The sequence below is a fragment of the Leucopleurus acutus genome (genome assembly GCF_964270905.1).
Source record: "Leucopleurus acutus genome assembly, chromosome: 7".
Classification (NCBI taxonomy): domain Eukaryota; kingdom Metazoa; phylum Chordata; class Mammalia; order Artiodactyla; family Delphinidae; genus Leucopleurus; species Leucopleurus acutus.
This window is the reverse complement of record NC_139150.1, coordinates 89,102,382-89,120,168: the sequence shown is the minus strand read 5'-3', so window position 1 is coordinate 89,120,168 and position 17,787 is coordinate 89,102,382. Positions and strand designations below refer to the sequence as shown.

The following is a 17,787-nucleotide window of genomic DNA, read 5'->3' as shown; positions in this document are numbered from 1 at the left end:
GAGTAGCAAACTTGGACAGAACAGTGGTTTCTCTGAGTCCTCACTGAAGATAGGGAGCCTGGATGCTGCATAACTGGGCATCTGGGTGACCTTGTTTCATGCGGAGGTATTGGGGTATCCCATCCCGTGACTGGGATCAAGGAGCTAGAATTAGACTCCAAAATATCACAACATGGGACACGATTCTTGGTTTAAGATGGGACAGGCTTCTCATCTCTCCTCCTTTTTGCAACTGCTTTTTTTTTTTTTTTTTAAATAGAACTAAAATGAAGTCGCTTGGAAGATAGAATTACCAAGTCTTAAAATCTGTCATGTGAGTCAGAAAGGCAAACCAAGTAAAACCTTTCTACGTTGGCTTGGCTTGCCTTGTGGCCAGCACTGGTTTTAGAAGATAATTTTGGCGTGGAGCCCTGCAGGGGAAGGGACAGGCGAAAGGTGTATGCCTATAGTGGCCCAGGCCATCCCTATAGCTCGCCAGCATTGCATCCCTGCTCAAGCCCCTCTAGATTCCCTCCTTCTCCAGGATAGTGCTTTTCACAAAATTTGCCCAGGTACCGAAGTAAATTTTCTTTGACATTGTGGCCCATAATACACGAATGCACAAAGAATTTTTGAAATAATAACATTCATACCACATTCACTGCATCTGGTCTATTCCGTTTCTTTTCTTTTTTTTTTTTGGCTGCACTGCGCAGCATGTGGGACCTTAGTTCCCTGACCAGGGATCGAACCTGTGCCCCCTGCAGTGGAAGCGTGGAGTCTTAACCACTGGACCGCCAGGGGAGTCCCCATGTCATTTTTTTTAAATCCACTACATTGTTTTCTCAGGCTACTAATGGGTCACAACCCACAGTTTTTTAAGAACACTGATTGAAATACGTCATTCTGGCGTTTAAGATACTCTGTAATCTTCCCCATCTCTTTTTCCCACTTTTACTTTGCCAAATAAAGTTATTCCCCAAATAAGATTCAGTTCACTCCCTGTTCTCTGAGCTCACCAAATCCATTCCCTCTCCTTTGGCCTGGAAGGCGCCCTCCCACCTCTGACTTGTTCGTGTGAGTTATCCCGAGCCTTAGCTCCCATGCCCCTTTCCAGGAATAGGAATGCCCCCCTGAATTGTCACTTGACATGTAATACCTTACATTTATTTATAAATTGAGTAACATGTGACCCAGATAATATTCAATCTTCTACTGCCTGATAATTATCAATTAAATATGATTTTTTAAATCTTACTGCTCCAAGATGACTGAGCTCCCAAAGGCGAGGTCTGCCTTTGTCTCCTCTGTACCCTGAGGCACTAGCACATCCTAGACCATCTTTAAGCAGTGAGGCACGAGTTAGGCGCTTGATTCCTCTTCCACAGTGGGTGGTTACCACCTACCTGTTTGGAGTAGGTGGAAAGTGTTCCTGTGATAGGATTCTCTCTGGAGATAGGTTGTTGGGGGAGGTGAGATCAGGAAAGCATAAGGTATCACTGAGTCTGTAGGCTTAGTGCAGGCCCTTATTATCATGAGCATGTGTGGGAAGTGGTTGACACTAATCAGTATTCTTGTTCATTTTATGTTCAGCCATATCAGTGGGAACAAAATTGGCTGGGAGAAGACAGGAAGCCATTCAGAACCTCCAGCACGGGGAGACTCAGGAGACCAAACAAAGGTAGTAAGTCTATGCCTTTTATTCTTTCAAATTCTCCTTCTTTCAGCATGTAGTGCCAGGGATTGGTTTAAAGTAAAATGCTCTCTCTTTTTTTAAGCATGTTATTTATGAGTAATACATTGGCAGGGGTGAGAGAGGAAGGAAGAACCCCAGGGCTGTGCTGCCACCAGCCTGCTTTCTTTCACAGGCAGGGTGGTGACCTGGTAGAGATCCTCTTCTCTCTGCTCGCTGCATAGCCTTCCAGAACCCTCATTTCTTGTAGGGTTTTTGTGGTGATTGAGAAAACCACCTGGGATGTATACATTAAAAATGAAAAAGATAAACTAAATTTTATTTTCCTTTTTTTTCCTATTTCTACATGTTAATATTCATCTCTAGAAATATCTGTTTAACTTACAAAGCCACATCTGTCCCCACATGTGATCACTTAGGATGAGCCGGTCTCCGGCTGGAAGAGGGCTTGTTTTATACAAGGTGATGGAATATCAGAAATCTGTTTAAAACTCTGAGATATTCTCACGGTTGAATGATTATCCTGCAAATAGGTAACAAAAATGCTTTCTGGATACCTACTATTTGCAAAGTACCTCCCAAAGCATTTTCAGTTGTTCATGTCTACATTCTATGGAATGGAAAGTGTACAAAACACTCGTGAGTTATCCATGAGTTATTCTTCTTAAGACTAATTTTGGCACTTTACGTTTTAATGGATAAAATTAAGCACTTGTTGCATACCACTGTAAAGAATACATTTCGTTTCAAAACAGAAAAATGTATATTTTTTAAGGTGCCACAAAATCAGTGAGCAAGTATTATTACTAGGATTTATTGTGAGAAAAAAAAGTTTACTGCAAAAATAATAATTGCTCTTGGTAAACAATTAGGAATTTGCTAAAATTTGTAAAGAGAAAACTAAGACTCTCCCTCTGCCTTTCCTCCCCTTGGTCCTGCTGCCTTGCAGCAATCCAGCACTGAGGTGATCATTTGGTGTCCACACGCTTTCCTATTCATGTACATACATTCTGTATTTTGGTTATTGGTTGTTACAGAATGAGTATTTTTCACCTGACAGTTTACCATGCACATATTTCTCTGTTAGTATATATAGATCTGACTCATCATTTTTAATGGTATTAGCTTGTTCTTTGGTTTTAATTTTTGGTAGATAGTTCTCTACATATACTTAATTTGGGGCTTTTAATGACCTAAGAGAATGCCTGAGGTTTGGTTTTTGTTTCTTCTTTAAATAACAACTGGTGGTGGTGGTGAAGAGCAGGCCTGACTTGAGCCTAGTTTTGAGTCCCAGGTCCATGAGTTACTGGTCTTGTTACAACAGATGAAAGGCATACCGTCTCAGAGCATTAGTTTTTTTTATCTGTAGGGAGGATGCTGCCTATTTAGTTTAGGAAGGGTCTCCAAAGAAGGCAGAAACACAGGAGTTGGCCACGTCGGGGGAGCCAGGTGGGACCAGGGTTAGCAACCACAAAAGGCCATTCACCCCACGGGGATCCCAAGGGAGGAGCCATGGGTGGGGGTCACCCAGCAGAAGCTGCAGCAGTCTTCCAGGCTCCCACCCCCAACACAGGCATAGTGGGTGTCCGATTACCACTTCCTCTGTCCGAGGAGGAGTGGATCATAGCTCCCTTGTCCTCATTGGCGAAGTTGTTAATCACATGTCTCTGGATAGGACTCTGTGTTGCAAGTGGACAGACAGGTTAAAGGAGTGGAAATGTGACATGAAACCATTTTCCCCTCTCACCCATTGCTCTGTAGGCAGAAGGTTCGTCCACTGCCTCTTCGGGCAGCCAGCTTGCTGAGGGAAAGGGGAGCCAGATTGGCACTGTTCAGCCAATTCCGTGCCTCCTGTCCATGCCCACCAGGAACCACATGGACATCACCACCCCGCCCCTGCCCCCCGTCGCGCCTGAGGTGCTGAGAGTGGCCGAGCACCGGCACAAGAAGGGGCTGATGTACCCCTACATCTTCCACGTCCTGACAAAGGTATGCACGGGGGCTGTGGGTGTGGCCGTCATCTCACAGTGGTCACTCCTGTGGAGCGTGTCCTTGTTCCTTTTGGAACTGCTTTTTATCTTACCAGCTACTTGAAACAAAGTTCATTTTCCCTTTTCTAAACTTGGAGAAAAAAGATGGAAATTTATACTTGCAAATATAATAAAAGAAGAACTTGGGAAAAGTCTTATTTTCCTCTTCAATTTAATACAAAATATTTTTGAAACTTCTGATTAACGGCACGTCATATTATTTTCTGATTTGTAATTTTATTCTTTTTATTTCTAATTTCAAAATTTCCTACATCATGTTTATGCTGTAGTGTCAAGTTAAATTATGATGTCACATTCAATATCTGATTTATCATCTGTCCGAGAAATACCCAACTTCTGAGTGGCTGATAGCAGTTCATGTAATTCGACTTGTTCCTCTACCTCACTGAGCACTTAGAGCAAAAAATGGAATACAGGACCTCGTCGATTTATTATTATCTTACTAAATGTATGCTTAAATAGATACACAGTGTGGTATTAATTGTTTCTGCATCTTAGTGTCTTGAATAGATCTATGTGTACTTAAACTTCCTCAATGATTTGTACTCTTTATGTTTATAATCACAGACCTACAATTTAACAAGTTAACTTGGTGACCAGATTTCTCATGCAGAATTGGTGAATTACTGTATGTATACTTAACATGTTTTCATCAGTATCTATACCACCATATATGATCAAACTTCTTTCTTCCTATTTTCTGTTGTCCATCTGTGGTTTGTAGAATGGAGTCAGTAAATACAAAAGTCACTCCCATTCCACAGCACTCCTGAGCTGGACTTTAACCGTTAATTGACTCATTTGAACTGCTTACTTTTATATTTTATAAATTAAAGGACATGAAGAATATTATATTTTGTACAATAAAGGAAAAGAAGACCAGTACTACTTATTCAGGTCCTTTAATGTATTTTTAAATTGTAATTGCCTCCAAGTCTCATCTGTTATTTGACATGGGTATGCATGTGTGGTATCACTTCTCAGATTATGGTTATAAAGTAAACATTTTATTTTTCAGGTCCAACGTAAATTATAAGGGTAAGTGAAAGTTACTGTTGCGGGAAAAGGATTTTGCTAAGTTTAAAGGGACCCGAGTTTGGGGAAGATTGTGCTCTTTCTCTTTGTGGTTATTTGGAATATGAGGTCCCTGGACCCCCTGCTGTTTGTGCCCTGTCATGCTGGTGGATCTGACTTGGGGACTGTCGGTTAAATCAATCTGAGTGATGCAAACTGCCTGTCCTCCTCTTCGGTACTCACTGATTTCAAGGGCAAATATTGATAAAATCACTGTGGTTGAGAAAAGTGAACTCGACTATCTTCTGATTTTAAGGTGCCACCTAAAATTTTTCAATATATTTGGGAAAAGTTTAGACTAAAATGTATACTGTTTCCTGGGACCTGAGTAGCTCTGGTATTAAATTGTCCAGGCTGAGACATTTGTAGTGAAGCTTCATAATAAGAATGTAGAGAATTATCAAAGTCTCATAATATTGAGAGAGTAATACTCACTAGATGAGTGTTAACCACATGTAGCTACTAGATTAATGAGTATGAAGGTTCTGATAAGGGAAAAGACCAATTTTGAAATAAAAGTTATGTGAAAGAAAGAGCAAATGCAATGACATAATTAAAAGTATGTATCAATAGAGTTAATAGACACTGGAGGTCATAAATATATTTTTATGTTATGAATATACATAAATAAAATTCCTTGTGAAATCTCTTGAGATGTACCTTGATGGCATAAAATATTCAAGACAGGACCAGGGTCTCAGGTGCAGGTGGTCATAGCAGTCATTTGTCTCCTGGAGCCACAGCAGAGCCCCTGCTGTGTTGGCAGAGGGGGATGGGGGTGATGAACAGAACGGGGCTTCCTTCGTTTTCTGCCCCTAGTGACAATCACGCCCTCTCAGTCAGTGTGACGCGTCTGTTGAGTACTTGGTGCACTGGGGCAGAGGCCTGATACATGCCGAACACTTTAAAAATGAATAACGCTTAAAAGAGTTCTCTTAGGTAGATCGTTTTTGTGTATGGTAATTTTTTATGGAAGAGCTTGGTAGAGAAAATTTGTGACCATTTTGTTTTCAGGGTGCTCATTTCTTGGATTTTGTATAGGTCATTGAAAATTATGAATTTCATTACCTATGGCTATCTTGACTCATAAATAAAATTTGCCACTTCTCAGCATTTTCTATTCTATTTGTTGTCTGATGTTATCTATCTAGACTGTTTCAAAGACTTTGGGATCATCTACATGGTTTTCTTTAGTTCTTGGTTCCAGATTAAAAATAAAACAATGTAGATTTTATTTTGACTCTTTGAGCATATGTTTTGACTACAACCTGCTAAATGAACTCTTCCTAAACATCTTGATGTAGGCAACTTATTAAGCAATTGATTTGGAATAGAATTGCAATTTCGTTAACTGGAGATAATACAGTATATTTCTGTGAGTTTATTGTAAATTCAACATGAAAAACGTGCAATATTATTCTGCTTTCTTCCATGCAAAGGGTGAAATCAAAATTGCTGTTTCTATTGAAGATGAAGCCAGCAAAGACCTGCCTCCCGCCGCCCTGCTCTATAGGCCAGTTCGTCAGTATGTTTACGGAGTCCTGTTTAGCTTGGCAGAAAGCAGAAAGAAAACTGAGAGACTTGCTTTTAGAAAGAACAGACTTCCACCAGAATGTATGTACTGTAAAATCCATTGTTTGTTTTCCTCGGTACCTCGTAATCTCTTGTGCATTTTTAAAGCATTAGAAGGATCGTAACTGAGTTCGCCCTGAGAGTCCCCACATAAAGGAGGTGGGCTTCACTGGGGCTCTTAGGAAAGGAGGACAGGCCACGGGCTGTTTTCCTCAGTAACATCCCAGCAATGGTGTTCATTCAGTAAAATGATAAAATAGCAGGTTTATGCTTTAAACTGAACGTTGATCTGGAAACAGTCCTGACGATTGCTGTCCTGCTGTGGTTAGCATGTCCCAGACAGAGCAACAGCAGTGTCTGCTCTGCTGTCCACGAGATATGGTCCACTCTTTCCAGAAGTCAGTGTTCCTGGGGCGGTCCCACCAGCTATGCACAGGGCCACTTCTGTGCAGTTGATGTATTGCTGCACACATCCCTGAAGCTGAGAGGGGACGTGTAATGATTTCCCTCAGAGACCTCTGGCTGATCAACTCTGGGGGTGGAGGGAGAAGTGGAAAGACAGAAAACGTTTGAAATTTTGGCAAAAGTTGAGGTCAGAGTGTTCCCTCTTCTAGTGAGCCAGTGTAATTTGGTGTGGGGGGGGAATCATGCCTTTCTGTTCTAGGTAACCTTATCTACTAATGTAGGGAATGTAAAAGTCACTGTATATTTAGTAGGAAATATAGAAAAGTTTCACAAAACATGCAGTCTAAAATAAGAATATTATGAAGTGTGGAAATTGTAGATTACTAGATCATCCTCTAAACTAAGGATATTTACCGATAAATCACCTTCTTGTATGGCAGGTCAGTACAGGCCTGGTAACATGGGTGAAGCTGACCAGTTCAGGGACAAGTGTGGGAGTGGGTCTTACCTTTGGAACTCAAAACTAGAGAGATTCTCCAATGCTAAAAACTCAGTACTATAGATTCCTAAGGTTTCTATTTCTAATTACTATGACACAATTGTGATTCTGTAAGCCTTTAAAATGAAGCAATCTGTCACTACCCTTACTTGAAGATAGTCGTACTGAGAGTGGCGTATGACTGTAGCTGGAGAAGGTGATGCCGGCTCTGCAGGGCCACCTCTAGCTGATACTTCTGCCTTGATCAGGGCTGTAGACACCATGTGAATACCGAGTGTTGTCAACGGACACTCTTTTCAAAGGCCCAGTACGTTCCGGATGTACAAATCCTCATTCTTTTCTCACGCTGTGTGATTTATTTGCTCAGAAAAGAAGGACCTTTCTAACTTTGCACGGGATTGGTCAGTTTTCTGTGCTGGCCCACCCAGGCCACCCTGGCTCCACAGCTGTGACGTCCACTTCAGTTCACCTCCGTCTTCGTCCCTATAGCCCCTTGGGTCTCTGTTGGGCATAGAATGCTGAGTGCTACAGGGTCCCATGCAGCCCCACTTCCTGCCGTATCCTCAGCTCCATAGCACCACATTGGCTTTCATGGTGAAAGGCTGTTTCTTTCATTTGCTTGTTTGTTCCAGAAACATAGTTATCTTTATGCAGAAACCCCTCAGGAGCTTTCAGTGATCACAACCTGGAGACCCTCAGGTAGATCCCAGGTCAGGCTCCCCTTGGCAGTATTCACAGCTTCATACAGCAGCCTGAATATGGCTGGTGTGCTCTGTTCACGCCCTCAGCAGTGGGCAGTGTGCATCCCTCGTGTCTGGTTCAGGGAGTTCTGCGTCACAGGTGAGCTGCAGGTGCCAGGTGCTCTCAGGAAGTCAGAGACGTGGTCTGTTCTGCCCTGCTGCCAGTCTGAGGCTTTAAAACACTGTGGAACACACAGCTGGCAGCACACAGCATGCTCCACTCCCTCATCAGTTAATTTGTACCTGGGTGGTACAGGTGTCTTACTGGCCTGGGAAAGGCTGGCCTGTTAGCAGACAATAGGGGAAGCAGAACCCAGGGGAGAGTATTAACTAAATGGACCAGCATCCTCTGAACATAAGCAAGAGAGAGGCACATTGTGGTGAAGGGCTGAGTGTGCAAACCACACCATAGGGCCTGATGCTGACAGGGTCACTTTGCCTGTAGCAGGCTAGTTCTGGCCGGGGCTGGAGGGCATGGGGAATGGCATGATCAAGAGAAGAAGAGAAGAAGGGTGGTACAGTCTGGGTGACTCAGATGAGCTCTGTGAGGCTATGGATGGAGGTGCCTTGACCTCATTTGGAGGGGGGAGGCACAGGGGAATACAAAGGAAAGGAGGAGAAAGGTGTACTAGTGTGAGGTGGACGGGGGAAGTGTGAGGTGAGTGGGAGAAGGCCCAGCTTCAAAGAGAATTTGGCAGGCATGTCTTTTTCCTTTCCTCCTGCCTCCACTCCCCTCCCCACTCCTCTGACTTCTTTTTAAGGATGGGACAGACACAGTTGTTTGTCACCGCTATGTTACTTTTGGCTAATGGGAAACACTGACTCTTATGATGCCACTGATATAGGTTTCCAAGCTTGCAACATCTACTAAGTGACTATGCATTTTACTATTCTTACCGAGAAAATGCTGTAGCTTCTTGATGGCCTGGATGAGATGGGAAAACAACAATGTCTGATCATGCCAAAACGAGCATTTTCTCAGGAGTTCTTGGTTGACAAGATTTGAAAATATGTTGAAATCTTGTTTTACCTACACTTACTCTTAGACCGTATGTAGATGAAACAAAATCAATGGCACTTTGCAGGAGATTCATAAACCACGTGAAAGTGCACCGTAAGGTCCTTGGGACAAGTTTGTTTTCCACATGCCCACTGACTTTGCCTTCCACTTTGGTAGTCTGGTAACCAAAACCGAGCTATGTGGGTTCCAGGTAAACCCACCTACTCAAGTAGGTGATGCACCTGCTTCTGAATGTGAGGGTTTTGATCTAACATGGCTTCAGAATGCTGTGCGTACATAGGCATGTTCCTGGTGTGGTCACTGTGACCATCAAGAGTTTTCCCAAGAGGGCTTTGTTGTCAGAACTAGTCAAAGGACATATTGAAGTCTATAGGGTTGTTCAAAAATACTTAACTCTCATTAGATATAAGACATGTATTCATTTGGACATTAGTTTCTTGCTTAAGGCATATGATAAAATGTTCATAATCTACAGTGAATTTTCGTGTGACTTACCAAAGTTTCATTTTTAAAGTCATTATATGGTTAAAGTAGGATATCTATAGTTGGATCCTTAAAAAATTCCAGCCTTTGAAAATCATACTGAATTACATGCTGGCAGTTTATTTTTCTGTTCTTTTCTGTCCATTTCTAGGCTCTATCATTTTGCTTTTAGGAATTTAATAAGAATACTTGTTTTATTGTGGCAGCATGCTACTGAAGTCACTATTGTGGAATTGGAAATCCTACCAGTCCAATCAGAAGACTGCTGACCCAACACAAACAGATTCACCCAGATGTGTTGGATGGTGATGGTGGCAGTTGCTTTGGGGAGAGATGGGAACAGGGACCTAGCTGTCTCTGTAGCTGCTGGAATAAAGGCTGGGCCTGGAGACAGGCGCCTGGGTCTGAGCCAGCCCTGGCCTCGGAGGCTTTGTGTGTGAAATCCAGATGGCGTGGCTGCTTCTCACATGCACTTCTGCCCTGGAGTCAGCTCTGGCCTTTAGTGCCCTATTGACTCTTCTCCCTGGGGGTGCTCCTCAGCCGCCTGGGCACTGGGGTTCCCCCAGGTGCTCCCCAATGGTGAAGGGGCCAGAAGAAAGGGATCAGGTTCTAAAAAGACTACAGGATAATGAGTCGCCTCATCTATAGCTGAACCGTTAAAAATCCAGGAAGTGATTTGTGAATTTAAAAATTATTATCCACTTAATAAAACTGGCTTCTGTTTTCTGCAAGTCTCTTCAGTACCTCAAAATTAAGTAAAAAAAAAAAAGCAGGCTTGGGAATTCCCTGGTGGTCCAGTGGTTAGGATTCCCCTGCAGGGGGCACGGGTTCAGTCCCTAGTCAGGGAACTAAGACCCTGCAAGCTGTGCAGTGCAGCCAGAAAAAAAAAAAAAAAAAAAGAAAGCAGGCTTGTAGAAAATAGATGGGCATAAATTATAGACACGTGAGATGTAGTTATGGAAATAGAAAGCAAGTTTATATACTATGTTTATATTTAGTATACTTATGCTATATTTGTATTTCCCCATATTCTCTACTTTTTAAACTATCAAGAAAAGCCAAAAGGAACATTGATTTCTTTTTCCTGGTCCACTGTGCTTTAGAAATTTTGTTAGTGCCAAATAATTGGGACTGCTAATTGAAAATAAATAAGTTAAATTTGTTCATTGTGAATTACATTATAAAACAGAATACTATAGCATGACCAATATTAATTAGTGTGCTGTTTCAATATGTGTGAAAATTGGTTATCATTATCATTTTTTTCTTATGATTTTATGAAGGCTGTTTATATATTAATCTGAATTTCTTTATCCTTCAGAGCTTTCCAGAAGTAGCATTAGCAAACTGCCTTTTCCTCACAGAACTTTGAGCAGCTGAGCTCAAGAGACAGCTGTTGGGGAAGGCACTGTTGTGTGACAGGCAGTGTTTGATGGTACTCTTTTGGATTAATGTTTATGTCATAGTTCCTTGAGCTTTGGAGTTTCTAATATAGTAGGAATGACATAAATGGGAAAAATGAAGACTAGGAACAGTGTTTACCACATGTCTGTAACACCATGTTCTATGTGCCCCGTGGCCTACTGAGCATGTATATGTTTGTGGACAGTAGGATACCCCCAGGCTCAGATATGAAAGGTTTAAGGAAAAAATTCATAGTCTTTTACTTTTGAGAGTCGTGGAGGGTGCTCACAGATGTGTCAGCATGAGGAAATGGGGGACTAGCTAGTTGAAACCCCATAACCTGTACACAGTGCTGCTTGGTAGTTAACCAGCAGTTTTCCCCATTGGAAGGATTGACCAACTCTCATTGCACCCATTTTTCTGTTTCTGCCCTGATACGAAGGAACTAGAGTTTTGTTTTTATTTGTGTGGTTTTGTTTTTTTTCTATAGCTCCAGAGGAGAGCTCAGGGAATAAAACAATGGCTCCTTCCCCAGATACACACACTTGCACAGACACAGACCAAAGGGTCCAGTTGGCCATAGTATTGGAAGTTGTCTCCGTCTTTTTCCTTACCTGTAACCATATTGTGTGGGTGCTACAACTCTCACTCCTAAGCCCTTATAGCAGGCACTGCTAGTTGCTCATGGTGCTCTGGCACTGAGCTTAGAGACATACTTCATCATATGGCACTATAGGCAGCCACTACCAGTCAGTTGGAATAGGCTTACAGAATGAAACGTTCATTATTCCCAGTCTGGGATGGATCCCAAATTCAGCATTCTAACAGATTTCTAAGGTAGCTGGTTGTCGTGTGTGTAAGTGTGAAAATAGTAGATGATTAACGTCTGATGGAAAACATTGGGTTTTTACTGACAGCTTAAGTCTTAATAGTGTTTTATGTCTGGAAATTGTATTTGAAGAGGTACTTCCAGTAAAGAAGCTGCATTATAAATTTAGCTTCCAGTAATACAGAAAACTTGTGCCCTGGAGTTGTTTTTGCCAGTGTAAAAATTCAGTTTAGTTTCAGGTAAGGAAGACAATCTAATATTCAGTTGTTTTGAAGTTGTCCACTTGAAATCATGAGTTTTCCTGTCAGTAGGAAAGACAAGATAAATATTTATTGATGGTGACACACAGAAAATTTATTCATGGACAGTAGCTGGATTAGCTAACCTCTGGGATTCTCTTATTCTTGTTTTAACAAGGCAGCATGAGCATGTCTTTCCAAAATGGTGCCTTCACAGAGAGGGTTTTATACCCCAGTGCTCTTGTCTGCATGCACTTGGAGTGTTCTCATAATCCAGCCGCCACGCACCATCTGGATAATCCCTGTATAACCAGTGGGTTTTGCAAAAATGATAAGAGCCCAGGTTACTTGCTGTTAGCTGGCTACTTTGCATCTGCTTATTCCTGTGAGCTGAATCAGAGACCGAGCCTTCCCTCCTGGGCAGCAGCGACTCGGGGAGAAGCCTGGAGCCAGAGGGAGAGAAGGTACCGTGTGTGTACCAGCCACCCCAAAGGGCAAGCTTGTAACACAGAGGCTGCCATGTGTCAACCCGAAAATGGGATGTCCCTTGGAATTCATTAATCTATAAAACACTAACCTTTAATTAATCTAATGTAATGAGCCTATACAACATAAGTTGATCTCACACAGTTGAAACCACATAACAGGGGTGCAAGATGCCTTTGTGTTTCCTCATCTGGATTGTGCAACAGAGTGAGTCATTGGCCCCTTTTTTTAGTGCCTATTTCCAGGGCTGGGCCAGCATAAGGCAAATGAGGGACCCAGGCCTCAGAATTTAAGGAGACCCTTGTTCTCACACTGGCACGTGGGAGTTGGCACCTGAGCCCTGGGTGCCTTTCCTGCCTCACCCAGTGCATACTAGGTGTCAATAAATATCTGTTAGGTGATGGGCCAAAGGTTCCACAGCTATTAAGTGGTGGCATACGCAAAAGATCTCCAAGTTTTCAGTTTAAAAACAGATACATGTTAAAAAAATGAAGCAAATTGGAAGCATCTTTGCTTTTGGAGCAAAGCTTTTTGTTACTGCACATTTATTTTCTCTGAGAAAGACATGTATTTCCTAAATTAGATATGAGCCATTCTTGTCATGACTAGTGCAGATAAGCAACAAAAATGCTTTGAATATGAGAGGAAGCTGCTATATCTGATGCCTCCTTTACAGCTGCAGTCTCCCCTGCCCTGTCCTGTGCTCCTGGTGGGTATGGACTGCATGTCCCTGCTAGTATTGGGGCAGTCCTTTCTCTAGGACATGGGAGTTCATGAGCATCAGCTGGCGGACCTCAGGCACGAGTGTGCTCTCATCTGTAGCCTATACAGGCTGAACAGGATCTGAGCACACAGCATCATGCCAGGTAAATTCAGGCATACTTAGGTCCCTCAGAGCCCCAGCTAGTGTGGACAGCTGTCTAGGGCAGCTTCAGGGAACACTCAAGTGAACAGACACACCTGTGAAGGGACTGCTGGTACCTCTGACCTCCACTTATCCTCGATGTAGGACATGGAACATAAAGTATGTATAGGTCTAAGCATTCTGAACTTGAGAATGAAAAGCTTCCATCAAAAATTTATTTCTAGAATGAAAACAATGTAATAAAATGATTGCTAAAAATTATTAAAGAGAGACAAGAGCAGAGCTGACAAAGGGGAAAGAAGTAAATGGATGCAGATGCAGACAGCTTTAATAAGAATGCCTCTTTTGAGAAAACTCAAGGGAGACTCCTGGCACTATAATCTGAGTTTTTTAAGATGCAGTAAACTTATGCCCTGTGTGCATGCGTGTGTGGGGGGTGTGTGTGTGTGTTTGTATTTTGGGGGAAGAAAGTGAGAGACCTTAGATTAACTAGGTTATTAACCCAGATTAACAACCAAAGATAAAATCTAATTAGTTCCATTAAATAAATCTTTGCCATCAAAATGAAGATGTTACATAGAAAAAATAGATTTATGCATTTTTGCTTGGGGGGCATGAAAATGAACTTTGTGAACTGACCTAATAGAAACATAGCATACTGGTTGTCTTGTAACCTCCTTTGACCTGTTTTCTTGGGGCTGACAATGTGCCAGCCTCTCAGACTGTAGTTGGGACAAAGGTGGGTGGGGTGTACTGCACCTAGGAGGGCCCTGCGGTGGTGACGGCCACCCTCTGCATACGGGTGGGCATACGGGTGGGCGACACGTGGAGCTGTGCGTGCTGGAGGTCGGCAGGAATGGGGGTGAGTGCTAGATTGTGAGTCCGAGGACAGGATCTGCTGGACAATGGGGACCTTGTGAGTTTGTATCTGGCACCTAAAATATAGATAAATTCAAAGACATGTATTTATATATACATGTATATCTCTGTTTTGACTTGATGGATTTTAAAAGAAACATTTTAAGTTAAAAAATTTTTTTTAACATTTAAACACTAAGATATACAAATGTAACTTAAAGGGATTTCCCAATGACAAAACAGTTACTTTTTTGTAAGGAAATTTTCAGAAACTGTCTTGACTTGTACCCCTGCTCAAGCAGCCTGCTCCTGGGAGTTGGGGTCCATGCAGAATGGCTGGTCATGGCCCTCCTCTGCAGCACACTGTCACCTGACTTGACCGGGGTTGATTGTGCAAAAGCTTGCTTTTCCTGTTGCTAACAACTGTGTATATCCAGGTATCTGACTCCTGAAGTTCTTCGTGACATTGGAAGAGACGATTGTCTTGCCTGATTTGTTCAGACTTGGGGTAGAGTTAGAGATGAGCCAGTTAATCATTTAATTTTGTCAGGATTTGGGTTCTTCACAGTCTCGGTTTGCCTCCGGTGTTACTTTAGGGAAAATGAGCCCAGGGAGGGGGTATGTTTATTTGGATATAATTGATGTATCCAAGATCACATTAGAATCATAGCACCGTCCTGGTTTCTGTATCAGCTGTCAGCCATGTGAGGGGAGGGTGGGGTATGCTAGCAGCTCTCTGGGTCGGGGGCTCCATGGGGCCCTGCTTCAGTTCTGATGTTTATTGACCAAAGTGAGCTATTTGTTACAAAATTCACACCCAGATCTGATGAAATTGTTTACATCAATGCACTTTGGTGAGAATTTTTAACATATTTCTCTGCAGTATGCTTTATCTCCATTTTTTTCCTTCCCCCGTCACAGTTTCTCCCTTAAGTTATTTGGAAATTATGTGGGAAAATGTGCATGTTTGTGTGTTTTAAGAATTAATTGATGCTAATAGTGGTAAGACTACGGTGGATAAAAGGTCATTTTTTGTATGAAATCAACTTAGAACTTCTTGATTTTTTTTGAAGTGAAATGGGGAATTTTACAGTTTGTCTTCAGTCTTGCTGAAGAGAAATACTGTGTGCTGACTTCACTTGGGATTTCAAAACATGGACTGTCGCTTCCGCTTGCCACTTTACTGGGCTTTGGGGATCTCGCTACGTGGTTGTTTGTCCCTGCCAATCTTTAAAATAGACTTTAACAGTTATATTTGTTAAAGTAGGAGGTCCTTAAGTAAAGTGGCTACCAAATGCAAATTATTTCTCAGATCTAATTAGTATGACATGTAGAAAAAGGTTCAATTAGGTTCAATAGTTCAATTTAGCTATCTAAATTGGATTTCTGTGATAATCACATACTTTCTGTAAGTTGTACCCATTGTTATTACTAAAACTATTAATGGATTTATAATATGAAAACAAATTTTATCTAACATCCTTGATTTACACATATTAGTTATATGGGGAAATCTAGTTTGATTTGATTGAGAAGAAATTTATTGGTGGCCGGACTGAAAATCTGAATGAGTCACCGAAGTTCATAAAGAACAAAATGAGGATTAGAGGTGAGGATTGATGACCGATGGCTTACTAATGAGAGAATCCGTTGTTACACCAGAATGACATCTCCATACTGTAATTATTAGAGCTGTTTGTTTTTGTTAGGCTTAAAGTTGCTGAGATAGGGCATAAATGGTTCTCTGATTTTCCTTCCTGTAGTTTCACCAGTGATCATTAAAGAGTGGGCAGCTTACAAAGGGAAATCTCCACAAACCCCAGAATTGGTGGAAGCTCTTGCCTTCAGGGAGTGGACCTGCCCCAATCTGAAGAGACTCTGGCTGGGGAAGGCAGTGGAGGACAAGAACCGCAGAATGAGGGCCTTCCTGGCCTGCATGAGGTCAGACACACCAGCCATGCTCAACCCAGCCAGCGTGCCCACTCATCTCACGGTGCTGTGCTGCGTCCTACGGTAGGTGCTGCTGGCCGCTGCCTCAGCCGCTGCGTGTTCTCTTGCAGGTGCTTGTACAAATGCCTCTCAGAGACGCTTTCTGTATGAAGTAGGTGGGGGTTCTTCCAGATGAATCATGTTGTCGGTTGAAGTTTGTCCTCATCTCATTTTTTCATATATTATAGAAATATAGGCCATGTAAATGCAATGTGGATTTGAATTGATGCTATATAGTATGTTTATAGAATAGGTATATTTGATGAACCTGTATTTTATGTAAATATCGTAATGATTTTAAATATAGTTTATCCTTTAAATGTTAACGCTTTTGAAGGCTATTGGGGAACTATATTATGTATTATTTGTAATTATTCTTCAGGGAGAATGTGTCTCTTCTTCCTCCTTCATTTATTTAAGCATATGTAGATCCGTATGGACTCATGGTTATTTGTCTTCCTAGGGTTATAACCTGATATAACCTCGTTATTTGGTTGTTCAGTTTGTTCCAGCTCAGACCTTGGGAGTTCGTTCAGTGGCTCCTATGTCCCTTGTCCCCCCAGCATGTCCTTGCTTTCTGGCACCACAAGATGCCCAGGCTGTCCTGTATCTTCCCTGCCCTGGGACCTGCCATCTCTAAGGGGCTGGCTCCTGCCTTGGAGAGAGGGGTTTAAAAACCTAGATGTGGGCACTCTGTGCTTCCAGACCGTCTCAGCCAATGGGCCACAGATACCTATGTGGACACTGTTGGTGTTTTGGAGTTAATTTGAATTGGCCTGTATACCTGAATCAGGTGAATTGGTTTTTTGAGGGTTTTTTTTGGAACCAATTTCAAACTTAGGAAAAAGTTGCAAGTATAATACAAAGAGCTTTTTCTTTTTTAAATACTTGATGTTTAAAAAAAATACTTGTGATTTTCTAACAAACAAGGACACTGTCCTATGTAACCACAATACAGCCATCAGGATCAATCAACATTAATACTTTATTTCTATCTTAACTTCAGGGTTTTGTTTCAGAGCCTCCCTTTGTATTTGGAGGTGAAGTCCCATTGGTCTTCAGCAGATGCTGTTGAGGGAAGAGCTGTTCCTCTGCTCCTCCTTGTCTCATCCATGCTGTGCATCTGTGCTCTGACCACTTGGCAAAGGGGGTGTCTGCCTGGCTTCTCCAGCGAGGCCATTCCTTCCCCCTCGTAACTGATACGATTTCATGGGAGGCACTTTGTGTAAAAATGCCATTCCTCCTCAGACTTCAGTGTATTTATATCAACATGGGCTCCTGGCTTCATCAATGACTTGTGGTCCACTACTGCTGTCATGTAATTTGGTACTCCACTGTCACCTGTTGGGCCAGTTGGGGGACTCGTCAGTCTGGCCTCCATGTGAGCACTTCTGTGCAGAGATTCTGACCTTACCGTGGATGCCCCCTTTTCCCAGCAGCCCTGGTTTCTAGTGGTGGGGTCAGTATTGGACACCAGGCTCTTGACAGCAACTTTGCTGCTCCCAGACCTTCCCCAGTATGCATACAGGCACACAAACAACCGCATGTTTATAGACTTCCGCTTTTGATTTCTTCAACCTGCCCATCCTAGCTCTCCCTT

At 42.3% G+C, this 17,787-nt stretch overlaps 1 protein-coding gene across 1 annotated transcript in view; it reads left to right on the top strand.

Moving 5' to 3' along the window:
- FAM120A (family with sequence similarity 120 member A) overlaps positions 1 to 17,787 on the top strand; it is a 104,114-nt gene that overhangs the window by 60,850 nt on the left and 25,477 nt on the right. Inside the window, exons 8-11 of the mRNA XM_082842586.1 lie at positions 1,573 to 1,660; positions 3,434 to 3,661; positions 6,237 to 6,411; positions 15,962 to 16,211. Coding sequence (XP_082698712.1) covers positions 1,573 to 1,660; positions 3,434 to 3,661; positions 6,237 to 6,411; positions 15,962 to 16,211 — 741 coding nt within the window. The remainder of the gene's footprint in view (positions 1 to 1,572; positions 1,661 to 3,433; positions 3,662 to 6,236; positions 6,412 to 15,961; positions 16,212 to 17,787) is intronic.